Source organism: Carlito syrichta, unplaced genomic scaffold (assembly GCF_000164805.1).
Source record: "Carlito syrichta isolate Samal-C Ts95f unplaced genomic scaffold, Tarsius_syrichta-2.0.1 Scaffold301538, whole genome shotgun sequence".
In the NCBI taxonomy this organism is placed as follows: Eukaryota; Metazoa; Chordata; class Mammalia; order Primates; family Tarsiidae; genus Carlito; species Carlito syrichta.
This window is the reverse complement of record NW_007245634.1, coordinates 443,492-465,588: the sequence shown is the minus strand read 5'-3', so window position 1 is coordinate 465,588 and position 22,097 is coordinate 443,492. Positions and strand designations below refer to the sequence as shown.

General features: G+C 39.8%; 1 protein-coding gene across 2 annotated transcripts in view; it reads left to right on the top strand.

The window, feature by feature from the left end:
• Window positions 1–22,097, top strand: part of SMARCAD1 (SWI/SNF-related, matrix-associated actin-dependent regulator of chromatin, subfamily a, containing DEAD/H box 1) — a 99,250-nt gene that overhangs the window by 15,065 nt on the left and 62,088 nt on the right. For both annotated transcript variants that reach the window (XM_008054829.1, XM_008054828.2), the window contains exons 3-4: window positions 10,048–10,225; window positions 21,122–21,293. In XM_008054829.1, the coding sequence (XP_008053020.1) occupies window positions 10,048–10,225; window positions 21,122–21,293 (350 nt within the window). The remainder of the gene's footprint in view (window positions 1–10,047; window positions 10,226–21,121; window positions 21,294–22,097) is intronic.

The following is a 22,097-nucleotide window of genomic DNA, read 5'->3' as shown; positions in this document are numbered from 1 at the left end:
TCTGGCGATCCTTCCGCCTCAGCCTTCTGAGTAGCTGGAACTACAGGCGTGCGCTACCATGCCCAGCTAATTTTTGATTTATTGTAGAGATGAGGTCTCGCCAAGTTGCCCAGGTGGATCTCGAACCCGTGGGCTCAGGCCATCCACTCACCTCAGCCTCCCAAAGCACGGGATCCACAGGCTGAGCCACCAAGCCCGGCTCTGAAAGTTATTTAAAAGTATGGAGTTTTGTCTTTGTATAAAAATTTTCAAGCAGCAGAAATTTTGCTTGCTTGTTTTTACTAACATTTACTTCCAGTTTTACTGCTTTGTGACCAGAGAATGTGGTCTGTAGTATTTTTTCTTTTGGGAATTTACTAAGATTTTCTTTGTTGGTCTAATAGATAATTATCTTTCATAAAAACTCCAAAAGCTCTTGAAAAGAAGACAAAAGAAGACATTATCTAAGAATAGACTTAATTATATGTCAAGTTGTATAGATGTATTTAATTATTTAGATCTTGTTTTTCAAACTGTGGGTCATAAACAATTATTGTGTCATAAAATCAATTTTTGGGAGTTCTGGCTAAATTTGTTTAACTATAATGTTTTTTTTTTTTGGAGTTGGAGTCTCACTCTGTCATCCAGACTGGAGTGCAATGGCCGCTCCCGGCCACCACAGCCTCGACCTGATGGGCTCCGGCGATCCTTCCGCCTCAGCCCTCCAAGTAGCCGGAATTACAGGTGTGCGCTATCACGCCTTGCTCATTTTTTGATTTATTGTAGAGATGAGGTCTCGCCAAGTTGCCCAGGCGGGTCTCCAACCCGCGGGCTCAGGCAATCCACTCACCTCAGCCTCTCAAAGGTGCGGGATTACAGGCTGAGCCACCCAGCCTGGCCCTATAATTTTTAACAGAGTAGAACAATGGAAAATTGTTAAAATGTATCACTTTATAGTGAGAGCTTCTAAAATTTTTGTTTTCATTATTCCAGTGTATCTAACAATTTGTATGTTTAGGGTAATAATCTAAAATGCATTTCTTACAGTGGGTCCCAAGTCAAAAATATCTGAAAGATACTGTTTTGCAACTTAATTTTTTATTTTTGTGCTCTTGCTGTATTAAGAGCTTACAGAAAAAAGATAAAGCCTCATATTTATCTCTATGCTTTATATCTCCTTAGTATTTATGTATTTCATTATTAGTATGTAATTGAGGTATGTCAGTTATATTTTTATTGTAGATATAAAGTCTGTTATTGGAAAGTACCTCTTGAAGATTTAATGCTTTTGCCTTGTCCCATGTTAACAGCATGACTTTCCTTTCCTTTCCTTTTTTTTTTTTTGAGTTGGAGTATCATTCTTTCACCCAGGCTGGAGTAAAGTGGCATGCTCATGGCCACTGCAGCCTCTACCTATTGGACTTCTGCTTCTGCCTTCTAAGCAGCTGGAACTACAAGTGTGTCCCACCACACCTGGCAAATTTTTGGTTTATTGTAGAGACAAGGTCTCACCAAGCTGCCCAGGCTGATCTTGAACCCCTGGGTTCAGGTAATCCTCTTGCCTCAGCCTTCCATAGTGTATAGTGCTAGGATTACAGGCGTGAGCCACCGCACCCATTTTTAATTTTTTTTTTTTTTTTTATAATAAATAATTCCTTCTGTTCCTTTACTTTTTTTTTTTTGAGTTGGAGTCTCACTGTGTCGCCCAGATTGGAGTGCAGTGGCCGCTCCCAGCCACCGCCGCCTCGACCTGCCGGGCCCCAGCGATCCCTCCGCCTCAGCCTTCCACGTAGCTGGAACTACAGGCGTGCGCTACCACGCCCGGCTAATTTTTTGATTTATTGTAGAGATGAGGTCTCGCCTGCCCAGGTGGGTCTTGAACCCACGGGCTCAGGCAATCCACTCAACCTCAGCCTCCCAAAGGCGCGGGATTATAGGCTGAGCCACCGAGCCCGGTGTAACTTGCCTTTTTTTCCTTAATATTCTCCACCTCCTGGAATAGTGCCTAAATCAGAGTTCACTCTGTTGCCCAGTCTGGAGTCCAGCACGCTCATGGCCTCTACAGCCTTGACCTGACGGGCTCAGGCGATCCTTCTGCCTCAGCCTTCCAAGGAGCTGGAACTACAGGCGTGTGCCAGTATACCCAACTAATATTTCTTGATTTGTTGTAGAGATGAGGTCTCACCAAGTTGCCCAGGCTGATCTGGAACCCCTAGGCAATCCTCTCACCTCGGCCTCCAAAAGTGCTGGGTTTATAGGTGTGAGCTACCATGCCTGGCCCTAAACTGGAGTATCTTTTTAGACATTGGCTCTTAGCTATTTTTCTGCTGCTTACATCTGAAAATTGTCTAAATAAACAATTCCAAGTGTTTAGCACTAGCCTAATTCTAGATTATTGACTCTGTTGAAAAGTTGACATACTATAAAGAAGCTTTGACAGTATCCCATCAACTTTCAAAGTATGGTCTGTGAACCTTTGAGGGGTTCCCTGGGGCCCACTGAGTGTCCACAAGGTAAAAACTATTGTCATAATAGTGTTAAGACATTACTTGCCGTTTTCACTATATTGATATTTGTACTGATGGTGCAAAATCAGTGGTAGATAAAACTCCTGGTGCCTTAGCACAAACCAAGCCAAGGCTCTAGAATGTTCTAGTTGCTGTATTGTTAAAATTGTATAAATGCCAGTTTCACTTAAAGAGTCCTTGGTGAAGCAGTGAAAATTATTAATCTTATTAAAACTTAACTTATGAGATGTCTTTAATGTTTTTTGAAACACACTATGAAGTACCCTCTATTGCTTACTATAGTCCAACAGTCATCTTGTGGGAAAGAATTTGAGCTATTGCTATAACAAATTTAATTTCACAGAACACAATTTTGCCAGAAAGAATGCCTAACAAATTGTGGTTATACCGACTTAGGGATTTGGCAGACATTTTCTCAAAAATGAACAAAATGATATCAAAGGAGACAAAACAGTATTTATTGCCAGTGACAAAATTCCAGTTTTCAAAGGAAAGTGTGAATGATAGGAAACTACTCTTCCATCCTTGACTGTGAGTTTGACAGCTTCCAGATATTTAGACATTTCTGATGATGTCAGTGGTGATATTAGTAATTGTAATATTTTGCTGTAATATTATGAAATGTGTCAACATTTGGAAGATGCCCCTTACTGGGTGGACCAGTAATTTCCAGATGACCTAAGCACCATTTTAGGAAAAACCAGTGGGTTTTAATGGGACAAAATGCAAAATGTTTTATTTTTATTATTTTATTTTATTTTTTGAGTTGGAGTCTCACTCCATCACCCAGGCTGGAGTGCAGTGGCATGCTCCCGGCTACCGCAGCCTGGACTTCTGGGCTCAGGTGATCTTTCCACCTCAGACTTCCAAGTAGCCAGAACTACAGTCACGTGCTATCACGCCCAGCTAATTTTTTCATTTATAGTAGAGAAGACATCTCATCATGTAGCTCAGGCAGTCCTCTCGCGTCGGCCTCCTAAAGTGCTGGGATTATGGCCTTGAGCCACTGCGCCCAGCCCCAAAATGTATTTTCTTGTTTCAGATTCCACATTGCAGCTAACCTTAAGAAATTACTACATGTCAGATGTAGGTTTCGTATCAAAAAAAATACTCACAGTAATCTAAAAAGGTTATGAAATACTCTTCCCTTCTCCAACTATGTAATGCGGCATAATTTTTTCATAAACCTAAATGAAAACAATGTACTGCAACAGATTAAATGTAGAAACTGATATGAAAATCCAGCTATCTTGTATTAAACCAGAGATTTCACAAATGTAGAACAGTGCCATTCATCTAACTAAATAATTTGTAGGGTTTTCATGAAGATATTGTAGCAGAGCCAAGCCAGAGAGCTCATTCAGTCCCCCTTTAGCTCTTATGTGGGCTCTTTGGCTAAACCTAGAAACCAAATTAACACCAGGATGATTAACAAGAGGAAAGCATACATGTTGTATTTGGTTTACATGTACTGGGATCTTAGAGAAATCCAAAGTGGCAAAAGCAAAATATTTTTATACTTTTTAGACAACAGTAAATTTGAGAAGAAATTAAAGGACAAAGGGGATCTGGCAATAGGCAATAAATTTTTAGCAGAGACTCTAGGAGATATGTAGGGGTATGAAACTAGTGGAAGATAAGGGTTGCTTTCATAAGTATGTTTATTCACATTTATTGTAATCCTCATTGTTCAGTCCTTGGTGATAAGAGATTTTCTTACCCTGATACTGGGAGGATATCCCTCCCAGAGAAAGCTTTGTGGCTCGCTGCATGCGGTAAGAGGTCAGCTAGTCTTTCTCTAATTTTTCAAGTAGCATTTCTCCAATGTTTTCAATTTAAAAAAAAAACATATAAACATAACAATTTGGCATATTTTGGGATGGCACATCTTTCACTCCATCAGTGTGTTATTTATGTTAATATAAAAAGTTTGGATTTAGCCAGGTTTGGTGGCTTAGCCTGTAATCCCACGTTTTGGGAGGCTGAGGTGAGTGGATTGCCTGAGCCCGCAGGTTCGAGACCTGTCTGGGCAACTTGACGAGACCTCATCTCTACAATAAATCAAAAAATTAGCCGGGCGTGGTAGCGCGCATCTGTAGTTCCAGCTACTTGGAAGGCTGAGGTGGAAGGATCGCCGGAGCCCAGCAGGTCGAGGCTGCAGTGGCCGGGAGTGGCCACTTGCACTCCAGTCTGGGTGACAGAGTGAGACTCCAACTCAAAAAAAAAAAAAAAAATGCCGGGCTCGGTGGCTCAGCCCATAATCCCACGCCTTTGGGAGGCTGAGGTGAGTGGATTGCCTGAGCCCGCGGGTTCGAGACCCGCCTGGGTAGCGAGACCTCATCTCTACAATAAATCAAAAAATTAGCCGGGCGTGGTAGCGCATGCCTGTAATTCCGGCTACTCGGAAGGCTGAGGCGGAAGGATCGCCGGAACCCAGCAGGTCGAGGCTGTGGTGGCCAGGAGCGGCCACTGCATTCCAGTCTGGGCGACAGAGTGAGACTCCAACTCAAAAAAAAAAAAAAAAAAAAAGTTTGGTTTTTAAATAAATATTTTAACATTTTCTCAGTTTCTGTTTTTTTCTTTTTTTGAGTTGGGGTCTCAGTCTGTCACCCAGGCTGGAGTACAGTGGCACGCTCACAGCCACTGCAGCCTCCATCTGCTGAGCTCAGGTGATCCTTCCACTTCAGCCTTCCAAGAAGCTGGAACCACAGGTGCGTACCACCACACCTGGGCTAATTTTTGATGTATGGTAGAGATGAGGTCTCACCAAGTTTCCCAGACTGGTCTTGAATCCCTGGACTCAGGCAGTCCTCTCACATTTGCCTCCCAAAGTGCTGTGGTTACAGGCCTGGGCCATTGTGCCCAATTTTTTTCTAACATGGTTGGTGTCATAGATACTACTGACCTAAGCAGAATTCTTTGGGGTTATCAGTTTTTACTAGTACAAAGGGATCCTGAGTTTGGGAAATGTTGTATCATAACTTTTCTCTCCTGCCATATTTTACTAAGCATTTCCTTTGTTAATCACTTACCAGTCAGGCCGTGAGGATGCCACTTGGTTCAGTACAATATTATGTGTTTGATGTATATATTTTGATGTTTGTATTAACATATCTGTGAAAGCAGTAAGTTTGAGTTGATGATAGTTCATGATATTCTTTTTTTCTTTTTTCTGTTCTGTTAACTAGGCATATTGAAGATTAACTTGAAAAATTGATATGTCTTCACATGTATCTTGTACTACATACAGTTTGTATAAAATAAGAGTAGAGGTGTCATGCCTGTAATCCCAGCACTTTGGGAGGCCGAGGTGAACGAAGTGCTTAAACCCAGGAGTTCGAGACCAGCCATAGGACAGTTTGAGGATGCCATAGTGAGACCTTGTCTCTACAAAAAATAAAAATTAAAAAAAAAAATTAGCAGGGCATGGTGGAGCACACCTGTAGTCCCAGCCACTTGGGATGTTGAGCTAGAAGGATCACCTGAGCTCAAGAGGTGGAGGCTGCTGTGAGCTGTGTCGTGGTGATCATGCCACCGTGCTCCAACCTGGGCGACAGAGTGAGACCCCAACTCAAAATAATACGTACATAAATACACAAATAAATAAATAAGAAAATTAAAGCAAAGATGAGTACAAGATCACATTTAGGACATTCCAGTTTTCCTAATCTTCACTAGTAACATTTTTATTTTATTTTATTTTTTTGAGTTGGAGTCACTCTGTCACTCAGACTGGAGTGCAGTGACCGGGAGCGGCCACTGCAGCCTCGACCTGCTGGACTCCGGTGATCCTTCCGCCTCAGCCTTCCAAGTAGCTGGAACTACAGGCGCGTGCTACCACGCCTGGCTAATTTTTGATCATTGTAGAGATGAGGTCTCGCCAAGTTGCCCAGGCGGGTCTCGAACTCGCGGGCTCAGGCAATCCACTCACCTCGGCCTCCCAAAGTGCTGGGATTACAGGTTGAGCCACCGAGCCCGGCCAATAACATTTTTAGACCTGCAGCAAATAGGCGCTTAAAATGACTAGTTTTGGGAAGATCTTCTCTTCATTTTGAAAAAAAAAGATTCTTTTTAAAGAAAATTGAACTATTCAAATCATTTTCCAGCATCTTCTTTAAAGTGTCCGAAAGCCATTATTGTTAAAGCGTTCAACAAATATGCATTAGCTTTAAGTAATTTTTGATACAGTAAAGATTGAAATGTTTAGTTTTATGTATGCTTGGTGATATATCAGGGATACTTTATTAAATCAGACTCCAAAGTTCTTTTATTCTTATTTTATAGGTATTTAGACTGTAATTTTATAAGTTTACATAACAATTTGTAGGTGTCTTCATATTTATGATAGTTAACATAGCTGTGATTTATTCCAACACACAGCTGCACTAAACATTTATAAAATTGTTCTTTTGGAAAAATTGTGATTAGCTTTTCGATATTGTTGCTAGGACTGCATTGTAGAAAATAAAGAAATGCCTGTGTTTCGGTACTCTCAAAAGCACGTAGTAGTTTTAGGGTGTTTGGTTAATATTACAGGTTCATTTTCCCTTAATTGAAATTCTTGGGACCAGAAATGTTTCTGATTTTATATTGCAGAATATTTGCATATGTATAATGAGATATCTTGGAGATGGGACCACCTAAACACAAAATTTATGTATACATTCCATATACACCTTATACACGTAACTGGAAGATAATTTTATATAATATTTTAAATAATTTTGTGTGTGAAACAACTTTTTACTGTGTTTTTGATCCCATTGAATTCATGTGTAGAATTTTCCACTTGTGGCATCATGTAGGTGTGTATTCAAAACGTTTTGGATTTTGGAGCATTTCTGATTTGGGTTTTTTTTTTTTTTTTTTTTTGAGTTGGAGTCTCACTCTGTCTCCCAGGCTGGAGTGCAGTGGCATGTCACAGCCACCGCAACTTCGACCTGCTGGGCTCCAGCAATCCTTCTGCCTCAGCCTTCCAAGTAGCTGGAACTACAGGCACGTGCCACCACGCCTGGCTAATTTTTTGATTTATTGTAGAGATGAGGTCTCACCAAGTTGCCCAGGCTGGTCTTGAACCCGTGGGCTCAGGCAATCCTCTCATCTTGGCTTCCCAAAGTGCTGGGATTATAGGTGTAAGCCACTGCACCGGCCTGGATTTTCGAATTAGGGATGTGTAATGTGTATTTACAAACATGGCTTATAGGCCTCAATAACTATTATAATTTTGTGACAGTTAATAGGGAAAGCTGAAAGAGTTTTAGGGTGTAACAATTTACACTTTTGGATTTGTATTTCAGATCTCCTTTCTCCTATATTCCTTTGGGCAAGTTGCTTTTTATTTTTTTTCTCTTTAGTTTTATTGAAAATAGTGATATTTTACTTATTATATATCCCTTGTGATTATCGTGAGTATTAAATGTATTGTAATTGAGACGTTAAAATAGTTCATAGCAGCCGTTATTTTTTACCTTTGAACTAAATTTTTAATTGGTTGTTACTTTTCAAAACTAATTCATGACCAGGTGCGGTGGCTCACAGCTATAATCCCAGCACTTTGGGAAGCTGAGGTTTGCCTGAGCCCATGGGTGAGACAAGCCTGGGTAACTCGGTGAGACCTCATCTCTACAATAAATGAAAAAATTAACCAGGCGTGGTGGCCCACGCCTGTAGTTAAGCTACTTGGAAGGCTGAGGCGGAAGGATCGCCTGAGCCCAGCAGGTCAAGGGTGTGGTGGCAATGAGTTTACCACTGCACTTCAGCCTGGCAACAGAGTGAGACTCCTACTCAAAAAATAAATAAATAAATAAATAAAAGAGTTAAATCACTAGCCCAAGATACTACTTTTCTTTTGTTTTTGTTTTTTGAGTTGGAGTCTCACTCTGTTGCTCAGACTGGAGTGCAGTGGCCGCTCCCGGCCACCGCAGCCTCGACCTGCTGACTCCAGCGATCCTTCCGCCTCAGCCTTCCAAGTAGCTGGAACTACAAGTGCGCGCTACCACGCCCGCTAATTTTTTGATTTATTGTAGAGATGAGGTCTCGCCAAGTTGCCCATACGGGTCTTGAACCCACGGGCTCAGGCAATCCACTCACCTCAGCCTCCCAAGGCGTGGGATTACAGGCTGAGCCACCGAGCCCTTTTCTTTTAATATGACCTTCAATCTGATCTCTTCCTCCTAAAATAAATAAGGGAATGGATTTGGTGGTTTAATTGGGAAAAGAGAATTTTGGCACTCACTCCTTGCAGAGAAGATAGATTAAAACCAGTCATGTTAGTTTTCTAGGACTACCACAGCCCAATACTACAGACTGGGTGATTTACGCAACAGAGGTTTATTTTCTCACAATTCTGGAGGCTAGAAGTCCAACATCAAGTTGGCATATCTGGTTTCTTTATTAGGCCTCCTTGGCTTGTAAGGTGACCTTCCTACCTTGTCCTCATGTGACCTTTCCTTCTTTTGCATCCCTAGTGTCTCTTCCTCCTTATGAGGACATCAGTCATCTTGGACTAAGAGCCTACCCTATAGGCTTCCTTTTAACTTAGTCGTTTTAAAGTCCTAATTTCCAAATACCATATGACTTCACTTAATCTTAATTACCTCTTTAAATTTTCCAAATACAATTATATTTTGAGGTCCTGGAGGTCGAGACTTCACCATACAAATGATAGGGAGGGAACATGATTCAGCCCATACACCAAATATATGCGTAAGAACTAATGTTTATGGAATGCTAGCTATATGCCCAGTTACTGAACTGAATGCTTTACGTATGTCATTTGATTTTTTTTGAATCAGAAACTCACTTTTTTGCCCAGTCTAGAGTGCAGTGAGGCATGCTCACAGCCACCACAGCCTCAACCTGCTGGACTCATACGATCCTTCCGCGTCAGCCTTCCAAGTAGTTGGAACTACAGGCGTGTGCCACTGTGCCCGCGTGCCACCATACCCAGCTAATTTTTTGATTTATTGCAAGAGACAGGATCTCGCCAAGTTACCCAGCCTGATCTCTAACTCCTGGGCTCAGGCAGTCCTTTCTCTTCTGTTTCCCAAGATGCTGGGATTACAGGCATGAGCCACTGCGCCCAGCCTTGTCCTCTGATTTTATATGCATATTAGTTCTAAGTATTAACATGTCTTTTGCAGGTGTGGAAACTAAGGCTTAAAGAAACAAGTAACAAGACTAAGAGATTAGAATCTTTTGAGCTCTGGTGGTGACCATTCTGTCTCAGGGAAGAGCTAAGGACTAGGAAATACAAGCACAGAGAGAAAATGATTAGAATATAAAACACAAACCTATGTCTGTTTTGCAGTTTTCACTAAGGTCTTGCTAGCAGACAACCCATAAAACAGAAAATCATTTAATAGTAGTGCCGGTGGACTGTTAATTTTTTTCTTTAAAACGTGGTGGGGATTTTTGGTTTTAGGTTGGAGACAATGAATGAAATCGGAGATTTTTAGCAAATTTTTTATAATTATGTAAAACAAATTTGTTTTATTTTTGAGTTGCTTAAAATGCCTTTTTTCTTTTTATTCTTTTGCAGAAGATTCTAGTGTTCCAGAAACTCCAGATACTGAAAGAAAAGCAAGTATATCATATTTCAAAAATCAACGAGGAATACAGTATATTGATTTGTCTTCTGATAGTGAAGATGTTGTTTCCCCAAATTGCTCCAGTACAGTTCAAGAGAAAAAATTCAACAAAGACACAGTGATTATAGTGTAAGCTCCTTAATAGATTCCTTATATTTGCATGTATAAGATACTTTGTTGAGGGAAAAATTACTTAATTTGTAATATTTTGACTGCTCTCTCTCTCTCCCTCTCTCTCTTGCTCTCTTTTTTTTTTTTGACCTTTCTAAATCTCATCTTTGTTATTTTCCCCTAATTTATAGGCATGGAGTGGTTGTGTGTGTGTGTGTGTGTGTGTGTATTTTCTGGATGACAATTTTCAATAAAAGGGTTTTTTTGTTTGTTTTTTGTTTTTTGAGTTGGAATCTCACTCTGTCACCCAGTCTGGAGGTCAGTGGCACTGCAACCTCAACCTTCTGGGCAACCTCAACCTTCTGCCTCAGCCTTTCAAGTAGCTGAAACTATAGTCATGTGCCACCACGCCCGGCTAAATTTTTTTTTTTCTTATAGAGATCAGGTCTCACCAAGTTGCCCAGGCTGGTCTTGAGCCCGTGGGTTCAGCCAGTCCTCTTACCTTGACCTCCCAAAGTGCTGGGATTATAGATGTGAGCCACTGTGCCTGGCCAATAAAAGGTTTAATGAGAGCATATGTTTAATTTTTCTTAACCCTTTATATAGGGAAATTATTTTAACTAGTATCTTTGGTCATCATAACTGCTTTATTATTTGTGTTTCAAATTATTTTAACATTTACTGGATACATGTTATGAGCTAGGCACTGTTTTATGGTTATAAATATAGCAATGAACATACCATCCCAACTTCCTGCCCTCACAGAGCTTATATTCTAGTCAGGTAGAAAGTTAATAAATAAAACAAGTAGCATGTCAGAGGATAAATATTATGGGCAAAAGGGAAGGGAAATAGGGTGTTAAGGACCAGGCATGCATTCTAATGGAAAAGATCATGCTGGAGAATAAAAGCCTGAAGCCAGTAAGAACGTGAACCGTGTAGATGTGGGGGAAAGAGTATTCCAGGCTTTGAGAATAGCATATTCAGTGACCTGAGGTGGTATATTATGCCTGGCGTTTTGAGGAAACTGGGTGGCAAGTGATGTGAAGTGAGAGATCTGAAGTCCCGGTGTAGGAGACGGGGAGGAGGGGCTAAATCACATTAGTCTCATAGGCTGTTGAGTTTTTATTCTGAATGAGATGGAAATTCCTGGGAGAATATTGAATGGAGGGGTAAGGTGACTCTGACTTAGGTGTTTAAAAGGTCTTTATGGCTGTAGGGAGTAGTAGTAGAAACATGAATACTGTTGTAATAGCCTGCAGAAAATGGTGGAGACTAGGCCAGGCTAGTGCCTGTGGAAGGAATAAGTAGTAGTTAGATTCTGGACTTATTTTAAGGTAGAGCAAAAGAGGAATTGTTTTTTGGATTTCATGTATGTTGAGAGATAAAGGAGTCAAGCATCACCCTCACTCACCATTTACTGAAAGATAAGAATGTTTCTGGTGTTGGCGGGGGAACAACTTTTGGAGGAAAGCGGTTCAGTCTTGCATATGCTGTGATTGAGAAGACTTGTAGACTTTTAAGTGGAGATGTCAAGTAGGTACTTAGATTTGTGACATTTGAGTTCTGGAGAGAGGTCTAGTTTGCATATCTAAATTTAGGAGTTGACAGAGTATTGATTTGGTATTGATTTGATATTTAAATAGGTATACTCACTAAGGGATGCTAGCACTGTATAGGTGGAGAAGAGAAGACCTCTTGGTTGAAATACTTAGGCCAGGAAGATGAGAAGAAACCTATAGAAGGTTCTAAGAGGGAGTAACCATTGAGATAAAAGTTGAAAGATTATATGGTCTTACAGAAGTTAAGTGAAAACAAAGTGTTGAAAGAAGGTGCAAGATGTAAGTACTGTCTGCTTCTGATAAGGTGAGGACTTCTTTTTAAAGTGAATTTTTAACATGAAGTTGTGATAAACATGCCTCATCCTGAAATTCACTCCAAGATAAAGAATAGTGAAGATCCTGGATGATGGGTATATTTAGGCCCCTTCCCCCACTTTTTTTACTTTCTATTTCAAAAAAATTAACTGTTTGCACTCAGATGTCCCCATACTGCTGGTGATTATACAGTGCAAATTTTTCAAAAATATATGTTTCCTTGAAGTTTTCCATTCAAATTGCACAGAAAAGCAAATAAAGGTATGGAATATATATGAAAATATGATCCATCAGTTGAGAAGTCATTTTCAGAAATCACGAATACATCCTTCCACATCTTCAAGCAACAGACTGGACAATAAATTATATATTATTAATGTGAGAGGAAGAAAACGAAGCTGCATGTCTGCCCAAATAGAAAAACAAAAAAGATGTCAAACAAATTACTGTTGCACAACATGTATCAATGAACCTACAGTGCATGTTGGTGGCTGTTTCACACTACCACATGTTAGAAAAACATAAAATTTAGACTTTTTTGTCATAAGTTCCTCAATGTCCAAAATTCTGTTAAACCAAACATCACTACACTAAAATAATTGGTTCCATTGCGATACTACTTAATATGAAGTGATTCATTTTTCACTATTTTGTAAAAAAGTGCAGTCAGGTTGCTGATAGGTGATCTGCGAGATGTCTCTCAGTACAAAGGGTTGAAATTATAGAAAAGTTGCAAAAATTGTACAGTCAACTTCCATTATCCTTCTAGAAAGGATCGCCCATTGGTAACATTTCTCCATATTTGCATTATCACTCTTGCTAAGTAATAATAATTAAAATTATTGGCCTGACACGGTGACTCATGCCTGTAATCCCAGCATTTTAGAAGGCAGAGGTGAGGATTGCCTGAGCCCAGGAGTTCCAGACCAGCCTGGGAAACTCAGTGAGACCTTGTCTCTACAATAAATAAAAAAATTAGTGGGGCGTGGTGTCATGCACCTGTGGTTCCAGTTACTTGGAAGACTGGGAAGAAGAATCACCTGAGCCCAACAGGTCGAGGCTGAGGTAGCTGTGAGTGTGCCACTCACTCCAGCCTGGGCAACAGAGTGAGACTCCTACTCAAAAAAAAAAAATTATTACTGAACCCTTTGCCTCCCATATTTACCCATTTATTTCCTAATAACAAGGTCATTAGTTTACTTCCATAATAGCAGTAATATTTCAAACTCAGAAATACCAGTGAACATAGGTACAATACTGTTATCTAATATATAGTTTGTATTTCAGCTTTACCAGTTTTCTCAGTAATGTTCTTTATAGTATTGCTACTCAAAATACTGGCTCATAAATGAGGAATATGTCCTAGAATGTAAACAAAGGTACTGATTCTTCACCAGAGTGTCTTGCATTGAAAAAATAATCAACTGAACCAAGCAGTGCATTTAGTAACACAGTTATTTTATTTTCTGGTGCAAGTACTTTATGCTGTCATGGCAGATTAGCAGTTGGAGTTGGGGAACTAGCCATCAGTCCCTGGACCATATATTGAGTAGTACTTTATAATAATTGTCCCAGGATTATACATTGGATTTAGTCTGTCATACCTCTTTAAACTTATTTAATCTGAAAGTTTCTCAGCCTTTTTTTGTTAATCATGATACTGACCTTTGAAGATAACAGACCAAATTTTTTGGGATATCTCAGCATTTCAGTTTACCTGATGTTTCTTCATGATTAAATTTGGGTTAAGTGGAAAGAATACTATATAACATAATGTAAATGATCTTGTGGTTTCCATAGTGTGTCATATTACACTGAGGCATGTGTCAGGAGGCAGTGATATCCCTTTGTCCCGTTACTGGTGGAGTGAACTTAGACCGCTCAGTTAACATGGTCCCTGCCAGGCTCCTCCTACCAAGTTATTATTTTCCGTTTGTGATAATTAAGTAATCTGTGGAGAAATTACTTTGAGACTGGGTAATGACCTATTCCCTTGCCAACTTTCACTCAGTACAGTAGTTTTAGTATTTATTGATTTTTTTGGGGGGGGAACTGATTTATTTATGATACCATTGGTTGTAAAATGGTGGTATCCTAACCAGCATTCTAGAACTTATACTATTATTTGGTGTTCTGTTGTAAATAAGTTTTTCCTTTTCTCCCCACTTAATCATTTATTTTTGTGTTTTTGTGGTACAGTAAATGTCAAGTGGAATCACAGGTGTTTACTTATTCAGCAGTTTGTAATTCATTACTGCTACTATTCATTTTGATGCACAAATTGCTCAATTTTGGCAGATGAAGACTCCTTAAAGGGGCTGTTATGACTGTTTGAGGGTTCCTATTGTTTGTTCAGCCTTTTCTTACTTGCAGAAGGTGTTCCAGACTTGTACTTTTCCTACCTCAGGATTGAGATTAGAATTAGCCACTTCTCTTTTTGTGTGTGTGTGTGTTGGAGTCTCTCTGTGTCACCCAGGCTGGAGTGCACTGGCACGCTCATGGCCACCGCAGCCTCAACCTGCTGGGCTCAGGAGATTTTTCCATCTCAGCCTTCCACGTAACTATGATTACAGGTGCGTGCCACCACACCTGGCTAATTTTTTGATTTATTGTAGAGACAGGGTCTCTCCAAGTTGCCCAGGTTGGTCTCGAACCCCTGAGTTTAGGCAGTCCTCTTGCTTCCGCCTCCCAAAGTGCTGGGATTACATACTTGAGCCACTGTATCTGGCTGATACTGTTAATTCTGATCTATCTCTGTAGGGCTTTTCCTTGCCTGTCATTTGATATTTTCTTTTGACAGTGAGAACCCTAACTCCCACCAATATCAGTATTTTTACTAATTTGCTCAGTCACCAAGTATACATAAAATAGTTTTAAAATATCTATACCCATACTATTTGACCATTTAGCCCAGTGAGTAGAGTTCAAGATTTGTTTATAAGTTTTATTTTGTCTCATGTTTAGGTTGTAGTTATGCAGTCAAAGCACTTAGATTATTAACTAATTAATTTAATATTTCTTTGTTATTCATTTGAGGTACCATCAGATTTATTAATTTGTATTCCTTTTAGGGTTTTTCCTTGTCTCTTTCTCTCAAATGTTACTTTTATTTATTTATTTATTTATTTTTTTGAGTTGGAGTCTCACTCTGTCGCCCAGACTGGAGAGCAGTGGCCGCTCCTGGCCACCGCAGCCTCGACCTGCTGGCTCCGGCGATCCTTCCGTCTCAGCCTTCCAAGTAGCTGGAACTACAGGCATGCGCTACCATGCCCAGCTAATTTTTTATTTATTGTAGAGATGAGGTCTCGCTGCCCAGGCGGGTCTCGAACCTGTGTGCTCAGGCAATCCACTCTCCTCAGCCTCCCAAAGGCACGGGATTACGGGATGAGCCACCGAACCCAGCTTCTTTTTTCTTCTTATTTCTTACACAAAAGATAGCATGTATGTATATGTGTGAGTGTATTCACTTATTTTTTTGTTTTATTCACTTAGTGTGTATACATCCTGGAAATCATATCAGTTCCTAGAAATTTTCATTCTTTTTTACAACTCCAAAGTACTGCATGTGTGCATGATCCATGTTTTATTCAGTTAGTCCCCATGTATGGGCATTTTGGTTATCAAGTTTTCTTAACCTTGACATGATTGATATTTGGGGCCAGGTAATTCTTTTTGTGAGGGACTATCCTGTACCTTGTAGATAGTTTAGTATCACCTCTGACCTCTACACACTAGATGCCAGGGGCATCTCCCTAATCAAGACAATGAAACATATCTCCATGTGTTGCCAGATGTCCTCTGGCAGCAAAATCACCACCATTTTGAGAACCATCAATGCACATATCAATCAGAAAATAGCAGTAGATGAATTTCTTAGGAAGCATGTACAGTCGAGAGGATTGAAGGCAGAATCCTAGGTAACTAGCAGTTCAAGAAAGTGAACAAAGGAAGAAGAGCCTCTTGCAGAAATTAAAAAGGGTGAGAGGTTAAAGACAAATCAGAAGTCAGTTGCAGAACCCACAGGTAAAGGTGGGCCACATTTCCAAGGATGTACTTGTCGACAACATATGGGCCCACAGAGGAGAACGTAGACAAGCAGTAAACAGTTTGTATCCCTTTCAACAGTTTAGAGGACATTATTGACCTTAGAGCAGTTATCACTGAGTGGTAGCACAAAAGATGTTTAAACAGTAAATTCGAGAATTATATAAGATATTAAGTAGAAAACCAGTCTAATAAAATCTTTGAAATAGAGGAGAATTTGTTTTGTTTTGTTTTTTGCTGCTATCCAGCGCCTAGACTCCCTGGCATATGGAATTAATTAAATTAATTAATTAATGCACTCTTGAGCACATTGGAGACTTGGGAGGAAGAGCTTATGGAGAGAGAAATGATTCAGTAAGATAGTAGATAAAGTGGAATCCTGTAGAAGTAGAATGGGCTAGAATCCCTTAGCATAATAGGGGACTTAATCTTTAACAGGAAGGACCTTTAAGACTGGATAAAAGAGCAGGTGGTCAACTCTGTTGTTCTTACAGATGTTTCCTTTATTTTTAAAGTTTCAAGCACACAAAGAAATAAAATGGTATATAGTGGACACCCATATACCTACCACCTAGATTTAACAGTTGTTTTCCTTAATTGCTCATTGTTTCATCTAGTAGTTTTTGCTTAAGTATTTCAAAATAATTTACTGACATTATGACATTATAACATTTCTTAATACTGACTGTGTATCTGCTTTCCTGGAAAAAAAAAAAAGTATTATCAATGAACAACTCTCTAATATCATTTAATTCCCAATTTGTATTCAGATTTTATGTATTTTGTTTCTGTGGGTTTTTTTTTGGGGGGGGGTTGAATCAGAGTCTTTCTCTGTTGCCCAGGCTGGAGTACAGTAACCCAATCTTGGCTCACCACGGCCACATCCTCCTGGCTCAGGTGTTTCTTCCGTCTCAGCCTCCCAAGTAGCTGGGACTATAACACGCTACCATGCCTAGCTAATTTTTGGATTTTTTTTGTAGAGACAAGGCCTCTATGTTGCCTAGACTGGTCTTGAACTCAAGCAGTCGTTCTGCCTCAGCTTCCTAAAGTGCTGGGATTGCAAGTTTGAACCATCACGTCCAGCCTGTTGCTGGCTTTTATTTTTTATTTATTTTTTCTTGGGATTCTTTTTTTTAAAAAATTATTTTGAAGATGTGGGGTATAATTCAGGGTTAGGTATAAAAATGTTCATTATGCAGGTACCCTTGTTGATGAGGTGTATCCCTCCCTCCCCTAGCAGTTTCCCTCAACTGCCAGTCCCTCAACTGCCAATCCCCCTCCCACCCGCAGTTTTCCACTACTGCCAATCCCTTTCTTATAGTATTATGATAATTGTTCAAGATCTGCTTATGAGTGAGAACATATGGTACTCTATTCTTTGTTTCTGTGATAGATCACTGAGTATATTTTAGACTCTAAATCTATCCAGGTTACTGTGAAGTCCATTTGTTTGTCCTTCTTTATTGCTGCATAATATTCCATTGTGTATATGTACCACATTTTTAAAATCCAGTCCAACTTCAATGGACAGCATGGTTGGTTCTATGTTTTTGCTAATGTGAATAGCTGTTGGTGGTTTTTAAAACCAGGATCCATATCAGGAACATCTACAACTTTTTTTTTTTTTTTTTTTTGAGTGGGAGTTTCAACTCTGTTGCCCAGGCTGGAATGCAGTGGCAAGCTCACCACCAACCACAGCCTTGACCTACTGGTCTCAGGTGATCCTTCCACCTCAGCCTTACAAGTAGCTGGAACTACAGTCGTGTGCCACCATGCCCTGCTAATTTTTTGAGTTATTGTAGAGATGAGGTTTTGCCAAGTTGCCCAGGCTAGTCTCGAACCCCTGGACTCAGGTAATTCTCTCACCTTCCAAGGTGCTAGGATTACAGGTGTGAGCCACCACGCCCAGCCCATCTACTGCATTTGAATGTTGTGACTCAAATCTTTTCTATTCTTTTTTTTTTTGAGTTGGAGTCTAACTCCATCGCCCAGGCTGGAGTGCTGTGGCACGCTCACAGCTACCTCAGCATCAACCCGCTGGGATCAGGCAGTCCTTCCACCTCAGCCTTCCAAGTAGCTGGAACTACAGTTGCATATTTCTGTGCCCGGCTAATTTTTTATTTATTTTTATTTTTTTTAGTTTTTATTTTTATTTTTTTATTTTTATTTTTTGAGTTGGAGTCTCACTCTGTCACCCAGACTGGAGTGCAGTGGCCGCTCCCGGCCACCGCAGCCTCGACCTGCTGGGCTTCGGCAATCCTTCCATCTCAGCCTTCCAAGTAGCTGGAACTACAAGCATGCACTACCACACCCGGCTCATTTTTGATTTATTGTAGAGATGAGGTCTCCCCAGGTTGCCCAGGCGGGTCCCGAACCCACGGGCTCAGGCAATCCACTCACCTCAGGCCTCCCCAAGCGAGGGATTATAGGCTGAGCCATGGAGCCTAGCCTTTCTACTCTTTTAGACTTTAGCTTATTAAAGAGATCAAGTCTTTTCTTAGAGATAATAAGTTTTTCTGTTTCTTCATGATGTTCATTTTTTCCTTTTTCACTTGTATTTTCTGTAAACTGGAAGTTAAATTCAAGCCATGGTAAGATTTGTGGTCAGCATTAATGTTTACTACATCAAGAGGCACATTAATTTGTTCTGTCATTGGGTCTGGTCATTAGGTAGAGATTGTGACAGCCAGAAGAGTAAGCTCTTTAAAGTGGTTACCCAAGGAAGGAATTGTAGAAGAATTTCAACCTGAATATTTTTATTTTTTTCAGTGAACTAAGACTCAAAGACAACTAGGGAGCTGGGAACACAGAGACACATAATGAAAATTCAAAGTTGAATACATCAGGAATGAAAGTCTGTGTATGATAATATAAAGGAGACACATGTACTTATTGTCTAATAATTGAAGGACAGGCATAGTGATAAAGGAAGAGATTTATTTGTTACTTTAGGGCAGTTTCTTAGAGCAAAGTTCAAGCAGTCAACTTTGAATGTTGTTAACCCTTTGCACTTGGAGACACCTCACAGATCACCTACCAGCAACTCAATCACACTTTTTTTTTGCAAAGCAGTAAAAAAAGAATCACTTTATATGAAATAGTATAGCGTTAGAACTAGTTATTTTATTGTAGTAATATTTGGCTTATAGTTTAGTTTTGGACATTGAGGAACTTATGACCAAAAAATTACAATTTTATATCTTATATTTTTTTAACATGTGAAATAGTCAATGACATGCATTGCAGGTTCATTGATATATGTTGTGCAATAGTAATTTGTTTGATGTCTTTCACCTGGTGTTTTTTTCTTTTTGAGCAGACAGTGTAGTCTCATTTTCTTCCTCCCATGTTAATAATATGTAATGTATTGTCCAGTCTGTTTTTTTTTGTTTGTTTGTTTGTTTTGAGTGGGGTTTCACTCTGTTGCCCCAGGCTGGAATGCAGTGGCACATTAACCACCACCACAGCCTCAACCTGCTGGGCTCAGGCGATCCTTCGCCTCAGCCTTCCAAGTAGCTGGAACTACAGGTATGTGCCACCACACTCAGCTAATTTTTTGACTTATTGTGGAGACAAGGTCCTGCCAAGTTGTCCAGACTGGTCTCGAACCCCTGGACTCAGGCAGTCCTCTTGCTTTCACCTCCCAAAGTGCTAGAATTATAGGCTTGAGCCACCACACCCAGCTCAGTCTATTGTTTGAAGAGAATGTGGAAGGGTGCTCTCATGATTCCTGAAAACCACTTCTCAACTGATGGATCATATCTCAGTATATATTCCATCTCTTTATTTATTTTTTCATGCAATTTGAACAAAAACTTCAAGGAAACATACATTTTTGAAAAATTTGTGCTTGCATAAGTTTGTCCTGTATAATCACCAGCAATCTCTTTATGCCTCCTGAGAGGGGACATCAGAGTGGTTTGCTAGATTTATGATGTCCCCTCAGGGGACATCTGAGTGCAAAGAGTTAAAATATGTATTTCTCACCTTTGGAAAATTGCTTTTAAGTGTTCTTAGGTGATTCTTAGGCATCATCAGTGCCCTAAAGGACAAAACTGAACTAACAGGAATAGGTACAGAGACATTATTGAAATGCATATTCTGGGTGTGTGCCTAAGAGAACAGTCCAAAAATATAATTAGCCACATAGTACAGTCTGAGTTCACTGACATTAAGAATATACTTACGTATACTGTCACTTTGCTTTCTTTCTCAGTCTTTGTAACTTCTGTTTATTTTTTTACCATTCTAGTTCTGATCTCTAGAATGCCAGGTTAGAAAGCCAAAATTTCAAAATGAAATGCTTTTACTTGGGAGATAAATGAGTAAAATTTGACTCAATGTCTTTTATGTAGGATAAACTAAAAGTGAAATAACAGCAATACAATTAGGTGTTGGAAAATAAAACCTGCATATGAAATAAGTGTTTCCTTGTCTGTACCACCTTGAATGCCCCTGGTCTTATCTGAAATACATGTTCCCTGTTTTCGGAGGAAATGTTTTATTCCTGTCAGAGAGTCTTGTATTGAATGGGGCCATTCTGATTTCAATGCTTGGTCCTGATTACCTAGGTGGGCCATGAAAATTCTTTTATCTTTGTATCAGTGTAAGTTAATCATTTTTTAGGAGCAGCATGACATTATCATCTGACATGCAAAGGACTGCTGAAAGAACAGCAGGAAAGAGAAAGAAGGCATTCAATAAATGTGTGTGGATCTTAACAAAGTAAATGCCAAGAAGTTGCTTTTGGTCTTTTCCATCCCTGGTCATAGTTAAGATGTTTTTCAATGTATACTGACTTTGGTAATATAGGCTAGTACACATAACTATCTTGAAATTTAAAAAGGTCTTTTACTCTTTCGACAAGTATAGATTGCATTACGATTGAAAAGAATTCCAGATGTGCTATAATATGTATACACATATGGACAGTATAATGAAATAACATAGGCGATACATTAAAATAAATTTTTTCCCCTCTGAAAATGTTTAGTTCTGAGCCATCTGAAGATGAAGAATCCCAAGACCTTCCTGCCATGGCACAAAGAAATGTTGATGATATTTCAGAATTGGAAGACCTTTCGGAATTGGAAGACCTTAAAGATGCCAAACTTCAGACTTTGAAGGAACTTTTTCCACAAAGAAGTGACAGTGATTTACTTAAGGTTATACCTTTTTATAATAATTGGTTATTGTAGCTGTAATGATGATCAAATCTCTCCTGTATCTAGTGCTGTAGTGAGTGGTGGATGGTCATTTTTCTAAAGATACCTTAATTTTAAAGACAGTTATTACCGATTATCTTATAATAATAAAGGTAAGTGCCAGAAATTTACTTGCTGAGAGCAGATTAATAAGTGAGGCTATTCATCTATGAATAACAACTGAAAGCCTTTTTTTTTTTTTTTTGAGTTGGAGTCTCACTCTGTCACCCAGGCTGGAGTGCAGTGGCATGCTCCCAGCCACCGCAGCCTCGACCTGCTGGGCTCAGGCTATCCTACCCCCTCAGTCTCCCAAGTTGTTGGAACTATAGTCACGCACCACCATGCCCAGCTAATTTTTTTGATTTATTATAGAGATGAGGTCTTGCCAAGTTGCCCAGGCTGGTCACGAACCCCTGGGCTCAGGCAGTCCTCTCTCCTCAGCCTTTCAAAGTACTGGGATTATAGGGGTGAGCCACTGCACCCAGCCCTTAAAGTCTTAATAGCCCACATATGTTATAATTTTGGTTTTTTTTGACTTGAGTGATTCTAAAATGGGTAACCTTTCCATTTCCACTCAGTACACTTTGAAGTGTCAGGAAACCCACCTTCTCCATGACTAGGGGTTGCAGTTGGCATTTGGTGCCCTGGGGCCAGTGATGCTAAACACTGAACTTAGTTCCACTACAGCTGCTTATGTGTTTCTACAGTTAAATCAGTATTCTCAGCAGGGGTGCTACTAGCAGGACAATCCTGTAAGGTAAGACC